Source organism: Haplochromis burtoni, unplaced genomic scaffold, assembly GCF_018398535.1.
Source record: "Haplochromis burtoni strain Fernald_Lab_line unplaced genomic scaffold, NCSU_Asbu1 Contig_56, whole genome shotgun sequence".
NCBI lineage: Eukaryota > Metazoa > Chordata > Actinopteri > Cichliformes > Cichlidae > Haplochromis > Haplochromis burtoni.
The window spans coordinates 2,034,521-2,044,680 of record NW_024582417.1 but is presented as its reverse complement, the minus strand read 5'-3'; the positions used below and the strand labels follow the sequence as shown (position 1 = coordinate 2,044,680).

Sequence of the window (10,160 nt, the reverse complement as noted above, 5' to 3'; positions counted from 1 at the left end):
CCATCCATCCATCCATCCATCCATCCATCCATCCATCCATCCATCCATCCATCCATCCATTCTCTTCCTCTTATCCAGTTCAGGGTTGCAGGGGGACTGGAGCCTATTACAGCTACCAAGGGGCGAGAGGCAGGGTGCACAGAGGACAGGTCGCCAGCATGGAGAGCATACTCCACTCATTTGTCCAATATGGTAACTTTTTATTCTAAAGAAAACAAAACACTAACACTGAGGCTTCAACAAACCAAAGAAGACTTCACAGTGGCTACGTTCATGTTGGTTATGATTCAGTCTTATTTGACTCATTCTATGTTTTAATTCCACTGATCATTGAAAATTCTGTGCAGCACCTTGTATCTTTGGATTAGAAAGGTGCTATAGAAATAAATGATATTAATAATTCATTTATTTATTTATTCCTATTATTGTGTTTTAATAAGCCATAATTTCCTCTGGCCCACATCTGTGTAATATGGGATTAATATGTAAGATTTACTGTGATTAATTTCACACAATATTTTGAATTTCTCCTCATATTCCTTTAAGTTATTCACTATGAATCTTAGAAGATTACAAAAAAAAATTAGTATGCTGACTTGCTAATAGGGCCCTTTTCCCCCCAGTTCTAGGCAACAATGCAAAATCTCTTAGAGCTTCAAAGCATCACCGACCTCCTGCAAAATTTTGGCACACTGTGAAAAGTCTAACAATTTTATTTGAATATTCCTCTCCTGGCATTGATTAAACCCCTAAAAACTCATTTCTATTCATGAGAATTATTTATTAGAGAGTTCTTCCCTGAATAATAAACCCTTTGTTCTTGCTGGTTTGGATGTAACTTCAGTTATGCTTGTTCAAACCATTAAGCCCTATTAAAGAAGGCAGAGAGCACGATATTGATCCACCAAGCCGATCCATCAGAATGATGACGTATATAACGTGTCACCATTTATAACTTTACAAACATTACAGTGATAAATTCAATGAGCCCTTAGTTTGTCTAGGATATGAAACACAAGGTGCATATGCATCACTTACTTGGAGGGGCTGACAGTTCAAGACAGTTAACGCTGCAGTTTTTAAATAATGATTTCATTTCTTAAGGGAAGAAAATAATTGCCCCTTAAATTACTGGTTGTGCTGGCCTTGGCAAAAATAAAGAACTGCAATCAAACATTTACAATAACTGGCAATGAGTCTTTCACATCACTGTGGAAGAATGCAGACTTGTTTTAATTCAGGCACACTGGAGGGTTTTTGAGCATGAAGGGCCTTTTTAAGGTCATGCCAAAACATTTCAATCTGATTATGATCTGGACATTAACTAGGCCGCTGCAAAACCTTTATTTGTTTGGGTTTTTTCTTTTATTTGTGGTTTTTAGCCATTCAGAGGTAGAATTGCTGGTGTGTTTTGGATCATTGTCGGGCTTCATAGCCTGATTGTGCTTAAGCTTCAGGGTCTGATCTGATGGATAAAAAGCAGAATTCATGGTTCCATCGATTACAGCAAGTCTTCAAGGTTGTAAAACAGCAAAGCAGCCCTAGATCATCACACTACCACCACCGTGCTTGACTGTTGGTGTTCTTTTTATGAATTCAGATGTAATGGGACTCAAATCTTCCAAAAAGGTTTGCTTTTGTCTTGTCCATCCACAGAATATAATCAGTCTTGCGGCTCATCAAGATGATTTTTGGCAAATACATTTGTATAATAATTTTAAGAAAGAAGTTACTGTAGTGGAGGATTTTACTATTAAGTGGACAGATAGTGCAACAAATTAATTGTTGTCATTTTGGTTTATTGTTGTTGTTATTATTAATTGTTATTAGGAGAAAGGATTCAGTCTCAAATTTGAGTTTTGGTAGATACACCTTTGGTATCAATTTCGAACTCCATGGCTCCTCATTCTCGGCCACACCGCCTGCCCGCCCACCCAGCTGCCCGATGACCTGGTGGAGTGACAACAATACCCATCAGCCTTATACAGCTGAAGGGCAAAAAGTAGAGGGTAACTCAATGTTAATTTGGGATCACTTAAATGAGATGACAGGATGATATTGTCAACAAAAAATATTAAATTCAGATAAATGGGAATTATATGTATATTTCAGTGAAAGTGTCAGAATCTTTTGACCACTATTTTATACATTTAGTAGCCACCATTGCTCTGGGATTTTAAGAAATTGACATCAGTATGGGAGCCAACCTTTATTTTTAAGCATGTTTCAGAATTAGAGGTTCAAAATTATGAAATTATTGCGACCTTCACAAGCAAGGGATGTTTTTGGTAAGGACACAATATAATGATGACAAATTTGAGAAACACATTCACAAATCCAATTGTAAAAACTGTCAGTTTGTTGTGGGATTGGTCCAAAGTATCTGGAAAAGAGCTGTTCCTACACCCATATATAAAAAGCTGTGATCGTTATGGTGGCTGTAGCTCAGGAGGCAGAGCAGGTCATCTACTAATCAGAAGGTTGGCTCTCACTGTGGTTTATTTTAGTCTCAAAGCCTTAGAAATGACCTTGTAGCTCTTTCCAGACTGACAGATGTCAGTAACTTTGTTTCTCAGCTGTTTCTTTCTTTTGTGGCATAATGTGTTTTTTTATTTGTTTTAACTCTTTTAGCCTACCTTACTTTGTCAGATAGGTTCTCTTTAAGTGATTTCTTGATTCAGCCGGTCTGGCATTAATCAGGCATGTGTGTGGCTAGTTAAACTGAACTCTGGTTTCCACAAAAAATGTGGTTAATCACGGTTAATTAACAAGGAGGGCCATTTTTGTTTTTTACACAGGGCCAGGCAGGTTTGCATTGCTTTTTTTCTCTTATTTACCTGAATGATCTTTGTCTACTATTACATTTTTTAATGCTCAGAGATACGTGTAAAGTATGATAAATATGCAAAAAAAACCCCAAAAAACTAAGACTATGGAAGAAGGCAAACATGTTTTCAGGGCACTAACGTCTCAATTCCTTGAAACCAACCTTCAGTGGTTTTTCAGAGTTTATGTCTTAATGTGTCTGAGCTGTATTTGGTGGCACAAATATACAAACTATATGGGTAGTTTGAATGTTGTGGCTGATCAGAAAATATGAGTTTAAGGTTTAGTTTGAGCTTCTGCTTTTGATTTCCACGCCTCTGATAACATTTAATTTCCAGCTGGAACACAGTTTATCCGGCCTTCCGGAGCTCGATTTATTGGAAGCCTCCAGGCGATGAAGGTCTTAGGACTGCACTGCTGTAGCTGGCGTGCAGACCACTGATGAATCAGCAAATCATTCCCAAAAACAGTTAGACACCCTGCCTCAAGTAGAAATCCTGATTCCTACTGTGACTGAAATGCATCATTTCATACATAACAGCAGGACACAAATCAGAGAAAACTTTAAGGTATTTATACCCATGAGGGGTGGTACAGAGTGCATTCAACTACATCCGCCACTGTAAAATACACAAAAGATATGTGGAGCAGTAAAATATCAGGATATTACAACAAACTGTGCAGCTGCATACAAAAAGAAGCTACAATAGGTCTTTAGCTAACAACAGAAAAGGCACAATTGTAAAAAGCTGTGCATTTACTCCCATGTAATGCCTGAAACTACTTCAAGAAAAATAAGAAAAACATTCAAGCAGTCACATGTATATACACAGAAATCATATAGGAAACAATACCCTTTAAATAAGGTGACAAAAACTTGCTGTATTTACAATAAATACTTTGATGACCACACAAACAAACAAAATGTGGCTTCTATCCCAACTTATATTAAAATACAAGTTCCTTTCATGTACTTAAGCAAAGCCTTTCCCTTCTTCCACAAATACTGATCCCACCGAGTGAATGCCAAAACAGTCTTTGAAGCCTTCGTCCCAAAATTACAACTGAATGAAGCTGCTAAGAAATCTACATTTCTTATTCACATGTTCACATTTTGTTTATAATTACAGCACCTAGCCAAATTCATGATAGTTTTTGAATTATTACAAGTACACATCATAAGCAAGTCAGCTGTCGAGCGCACTGCTACAGACTGTGCAACCTAACAGTTTAAAACTAAAAATATGTGATGATTAAACATGATGGTCAATGATGGATTAAAAACAGTATAGATAATATATTTGACTTGCACATCCAAGTAGTTATTCTGAATAATGATACATATAGCGACAATTAGGGTGAACACAGGCCTTCGGTTTGCTTAGGATTTAGGAAAGTCACAATCTCCCGAATGCCATCTTCACAAATCGTGGTCTGAGGAGCTTTACTCAGATTTTCTCCTTCCTCTTTAAATTTTCTCCATGTCTCTGAAAAATAAATGAGAACTGATGTAAACCTGATACACACACACACACACACACAAAATCACAGTAAGATAAGTCTAAAATAATGATTTCAAAATCTGCCACAGAAATCAGTCGCTTCAAAAACAAACCTTCATCGAGTGTTGTGAGCAACGTGCAGTTCTCTGGATGATCCAAAATGTCTTTCCTTTGAATGTCGCCAATTTCCATTAATTGTAAAACGCCTGTAAGAATAAAGGACTCAGAGGAGAATCACACAGAGGTGCAGCCGTGCTGTATGTTTGTCTTGCTTTTCACATTTTGGAAACTATAACCCCAATTTCAGAAGAGTTGAGGGGAACAAAAATAAATAAAAACGGAATTAAATGATGTATTTTTCATAGAACGATAGAAAAAACATTAAACGTTTAAACATGTGACTATTTTACAAAAGTAAGCTTATTTTTAAATTCGATGGTAGCAACACGTCTCAAAAAACTTGGAACAGGAGCAACAATAGGTGGGAAAAGTAAGTTGTACTAAAAGGAAACAGCTGGAGGAACGTTTTGCAGCTAATTAGATTCATTGGCAACAGGTTAGTAACGTGCCTGGGTAAAAAGAGCATCTAGCCAAGGCAGAGTTTCTAAGACGTAGTCATCTCTTTTCATTCCCTGTGTGTTTAAACAACACTCTGCATTTAATCATTAATAGTTATGAAACTCTGTTTCTCTCTCCCTCCCCTCACTTCCAACCAATCACAAGAGATGGATGTCCCTTCCTGTTTCCTGCTCAGTGGGAGTTTTTCCTTGCCACTGTCTCCAAGCACTTGCCATAGGGGGACATGTAGGAGTGTCTTTCTAATATTGCAGCATTTTTACCTTGGTGCTACATAAATACAACTAATTGAACTGAAGGTAGTCACTAATCTGCAAAAACTGCAAATAGTGGAGCAAGTTCAGAATCATTTTTCTTGGTATAAAATTAAAAGATTCCATCATCTTAGTACATAATATCACCAAAAGATTCTGAGAATGTGAAGAAATTTCCGTGCTCAAAGGAAAAGGCCAAAAATCAGTACTGGAAGCCTATGATCTTCGGTATTGCATTAATCACTTTGTGAGCTCAGTTCACTGTGCCATCAACAAATGCAAGTCAAAGCTCTGTCATGCAAAGAGGAAACCACATGTGAACATGATCGAGACACATCGCTGTCTTCTCTGGGCTAAAACTCTCGAGGCAAAGTGGACAACTGTCCTGAGGTCAGATGAATCAAAATCAGAAATTTGTCTTGGAAAACATGGATGCCGCATCCTTAGAACTACACAGGAGGAGCTCGGTTTGTTGTCCAAAAGTTCAAAAGCCTGCATCTCTGAAGTATAGAGGTATAGAGGTGCATTAGTGGCTATGAGTTTGGCAGCTTGAAAGGCACCATCAGGCTTGCATCTCGGCAAAACAATGCTAAACCGCATACTCCACTGCAGTCCAGACCTTTCACCAACTGAAAACATTTGGCGTGTCACGAAATTAAAAATACAACAAAGAAGACTGTTTTAGCAATAATTTTATATTGGACAATAATGGGACAAGATTCTTCTCTTAAAAGTCCACACATTTATTGGCTGTCGTTAAAAGAAGAGAGGTGGTACACACTGGCAAACATTACCCTGTCCCAACTTTTTTTGAGGCATGTTGCGACCATCAAGAATATATTTTGATCTTAAAACTGTACATTTTCTCAGTTTTAACTTTTAGATGTTTTCTGTGATCTATTGTGAATAAAATATGGGTTTATGAGACAAATCACAGCATGATGTTTTTGTTTGCATTTTACACAGCATTCCCACTTTGTTCTAATTGGCTTTCTATTCTTTTTTGCTCTGTTGTCAAGTGTTAGGTGAGAAGAACGACAGTCGTGACACACACTATATCTTTAATATAAAGGTACGACTAAGCTGTATATCAAAGATGGATGTAACCACCATAAAGCTACTTTAGGGTTTGTGAACTACCAATTTAAAGCCTCAAGTTCAGGATTTCTTCTATTGCTGTCTTGTTTTTAAACCAAAGCTGAAGGCACTCCATCCTCACGTGGTAGCTTGAACCACAAGGTAGACCCTCTTTTTCTCATAGATTTTCAAGTGTTTTTGGTACAAATCAGAGAAGTTGTTATTAATAATTTAGATTTAAGGCACTTCTGCCGGAGGTTCAGGTCTGAGAGCTGGAGCAGTGGTGCAGCTTTTATGTACAGTCTATTGGAGGGAGTTAAGTTACACTCTCATAAAGACTGGAAATATGAAGAAAATAGCTTGGCTCAGGTAAGAGAATCTGCTGACCAGCACCTCTAAAATGAATGAAAGCCACTCTGTATGCTAAGTGAGTGATGATACTGAACAGTCAGGAAACCTGTACATGCTCACAATCTTCTCATCTAATACTCGGCAAGAAAAAATGAGCACGTTTGAAAAAAATGTTAACTTTTCCTATAATATAGCTCAGAGGAGCGGGTGCAGTACCTTCTATAGTGTTCCATACTTGTACTTCAACTTCAGCAGTACTTTGTCTTTCAACAGCAATGATCCTAACTGCGTTGGGTGAGTCAACATTCAGAGCTGATTCAACTTTATACACCAAGAGGTTATTTTTATGTCCGAGATAGCACTGGGTCTGGTTACTTTCAGCTTTAGTCTCTGGGGAAAACAATTAGGAGAGCGGTTGAATGGATGATGTTTACAGTCCATCAACATCAGATCTGTATAAACAGCCAAAGTATTGTTTGACTACCTGGACAAGTCTTGCAGCACTTTCCCGCTGATTTCATAGGATGTTGGCAAGGGTACTGGGTAGGACATGTGATGCGTTTGCAGTCCGATATCCCGTCAGTACAAGTGCACAGGATGCATTCCAGGACTTTACCCAAAACTGGGTGCCACATGTCTCCATGAGAGTATGTCTTGCCATTGTATAAACATGCTGAGAGAAATGGAAAACATTTGAGTGTTGCGCTACATATGGAAACGATTGTAAAGTTGTGAGAAGCATGTACATAAAATAAAATGCCTACAAATGATCTTTCTGTTTTGACAAAGTCTCACCTCTTTGGTGTTTCCTCTGCAACAAAATCTTCACGGTGGTCTCTGAAGCCCCTTTAAGGTTGAGTTTACTGAGACTCGGGCCTCTAGGAGAGGTCCTGGGTGCAGTGGCGCGGTTGGACCGCACCCTGCTCTGTTCTCCAGAGCACTGATCAACCGAATGCCTCTATGTAAAACAGAAGACAATGCAGTTATCCTTCATGTATTTAGCTACTGGAGTTACTTGCTTTGCCCCCAAAGTGAAAACTGAAGGAACATCAGAATATGCCCCAAATCATTAAAGTTAATAACATTGCTAAAGACATCTGAGTCACTGCTTTTAGCTCATTTTTTCCCCTTTAAATAGGATGACAGTGCAGCTCAGTGCTGTGCAGTGATTGGGCCAAATGAACCACAGATTGTGCCTTTGTCACTAACAATCACAGCAAATGGGTGATTCACAAAGAATCTGAACAATATGATGCCAAGTTGGGCGGATAACTGCATAAGGGGGAAAAAATCAGCCTGCTTGCTCCGACTTTTGTCGTGATCACGGTGACACGGACGAGGACAGCTTACCAGATCCTGTTAGATTTCAAGCCCTGTAATTAAACTGCAGCTACTAAACTGGTGAGACCACTTTGCAGTCTTAAACTAAATTTAAATATAATTTTCAAATGCAGGCAAATTTCCCATGAAAGCAATCAGCAAAATACATACAACTCCTCTGTTTAGCTGATGGTTTCCATCCTCAGTTGATGAGGACCCACTGATGCCATGATCTAAGAGGAAAAAGGGGAATGTAGAGCAATATAAAAAAAACACTCCTATTAACCAGCTACATTGCTCAGCCCCTAACCTATATGTGAAAATCCTAAAATAGTGCTCCTTACTTCTTCGTGAATTCCATCTTGGAAACTGAATAAAGGCATTTTGTCAGCTTAGAGAAGATTGACTACCTTTACACAGCAAACAGCAGGTATCTGGAACAGACGCCGGGGAGGAACAGGTGATAGGTTGGCAGGTTTTCAGAGCACAGAAGATGTTTCCATCCTGTGATAAGAAAAAAATCCAATATTAAGAAAAAAATGACATTTGAGAACTATCTATTGTAAAAAGTGGAATGAATTAGATAATATTATAATAATAACCATGCTGTGATAGCAACATGTATTTTAACAGCACATCATATCGCTACCAAAAAAACAAATTGCTCTTTGTTCAGATACAGCACGGCAAAGAAATGTGACGAAAGCTTTTTTCACTGTTTTTAAACCTGTACCTGTAAGTTATTCACTGGTTAAATAATTGCTGTTTATTCTGTTTTTGTACAACATTTTAAGCAAAAAGAACTTAAAAGCTTACGAGATTAGCTTGTCATGCTGCTCTATATTGTAAAGTACACTTTGTATTATGTGCACGTCACAGCCAAAGCAAGACAGCAATGCATTTCACTTACAACTGCATAACACTGGCAGCTACTTCTTCTCATACATGCAATAACACTATACTTAAAAAAAACACACCCCACACATGTATATAATGATTTTTCTTTACATATCTAACACTTCAGCATGAATTACATTGCAAAGGTTCTGAATATTCTCCTATTTCTTTTGCATTTTACGTCCTTTTTACAATCACATGGAAACTCTCTCTGAAAAATGAAAACTCTTTATTCAGAAACTAAGAAATGAAAGTATCAAATTAGACTGAACTCACAGAGCATGTGCACATAACACACTGATTGCTTTGCTTGGATGGGAAGAGGTTGTGTTTGGTGAATGTCTCCCCGGGCTGATAAATGCTCCCATTATACCTGCAGGATTTCACCGAAGCCCTCAGCCCTGCAGGAATCCTCGGCTCGTCTGGGAGAGGGGGGAGAACACACCAAGCAGGACGGGATGCTTTAAAAATCACAACAGAAGTAGTTTCTCTCAAAAGCTTAAGCTGACAGTGTGTGACGAGTCAGTCTACCTGTGCATCTCGGACAGCATTGCTGAGGCTCAGCTACAGGGTTTTCACATGGCAGGACAGGGCACTTGATTGTGTTACATTTCACATGGCCTGTCTAAAAGAGAGCAAATCCCAGAATTTATAGGTTGCTATTTAAGCAACTTTGGCTTCTTTTGGTGTAATATCCCTTTAATGTATTAACTTTACCTCTGTGCAGACGCAGCGTATGCAGAACATGTACCCAAAAGGCTCTAGATAAGGATGCCAGCTGTCTCCTGGGATATATGTCTTGTCTTTGAAAGTACACACCACACCGGACCCTGAGAGTTAAAGAAAAAAAGATGAGCTGCTGAGAAACGCATATGGCGCAGATAAACGGATCGGCAGAAAATAAAGACATTCACACTACTTCAGTACTGCATAAAACATTTTCCAAAGCAACTGTCACCTTTGAGTTGTGTAAACTGGGTTAAAACGTGGAAAACGTATCAGATGCTGTGAAAGAGCCAAAGAGCGGACTGTTCCCTAAGAGTATTTAGAGAAACAGAAGTCATGATTTAACTTCTGCTGACTTCTGTGACAGCAAAAGAGAAAGAAAACTGTGCAGCAAACACGTTAATCCTAATATACGAGTCGCGGAATCCGAGCAAACTTTTCTCATTTGAGTCGCATTTTCATGCTTTTCTCCCCCTCCTTAACATTTAAAGCCCCCCTCAAACACACGTTTGATCAGGAAAGAATAAGCATCAACAGTCTGCTCTTACCTTTCCGGGGTTTTAGCTCTGCAGCTGCAAACCAAATAATGAAAATGAACAAAAACATGGACTTCATTTCTTTTCTTGCTTCT

The 10,160-nt window shown here is 38.5% G+C and overlaps 1 protein-coding gene across 2 annotated transcripts; it reads right to left on the bottom strand.

Moving 5' to 3' along the window:
• Positions 1-2,960: 2,960 nt before the first annotated feature.
• chrdl2 (chordin-like 2) lies at positions 2,961-10,154 on the bottom strand. 2 transcript variants are annotated; one of them, XM_005922203.2, is made up of 11 exons: positions 10,078-10,154; positions 9,521-9,633; positions 9,335-9,428; positions 9,080-9,225; positions 8,317-8,410; positions 8,078-8,139; positions 7,382-7,544; positions 7,071-7,259; positions 6,803-6,976; positions 4,442-4,534; positions 2,961-4,313 (listed from the first exon to the last, which is right to left on the bottom strand). In XM_005922203.2, the coding sequence occupies exons 1-11, from the start codon at positions 10,142-10,144 to the stop codon at positions 4,180-4,182; spliced, it is 1,329 nt and encodes a 442-aa protein (XP_005922265.1). In that variant the 5' UTR covers positions 10,145-10,154; the 3' UTR covers positions 2,961-4,179. The 2 variants fall into 2 exon arrangements, 1 of the variants encoding a protein (XP_005922265.1); XR_006054410.1 differs by having other exon boundaries at positions 4,259-4,313; positions 4,442-4,617.
• Between the last annotated feature and the right edge of the window lie 6 nt (positions 10,155-10,160).

Bases quoted from the DNA above. Each gene is read 5' to 3' on its own strand.
- chrdl2 (XM_005922203.2), bottom strand. From the start codon at position 10,144: ATGAAGTCCATGTTTTTGTTCATTTTCATTATTTGGTTTGCAGCTGCA. The intron at 9,429-9,520 runs GTAAAGTTAATA...GCTCTCTTTTAG, and splicing joins TACGCTGCGTCTGCACAGAG to ACAGGCCATGTGAAATGTAA. The intron at 6,977-7,070 runs GTAGTCAAACAA...TGTTTTCCCCAG, and splicing joins GTGCTGCAAGACTTGTCCAG to AGACTAAAGCTGAAAGTAAC.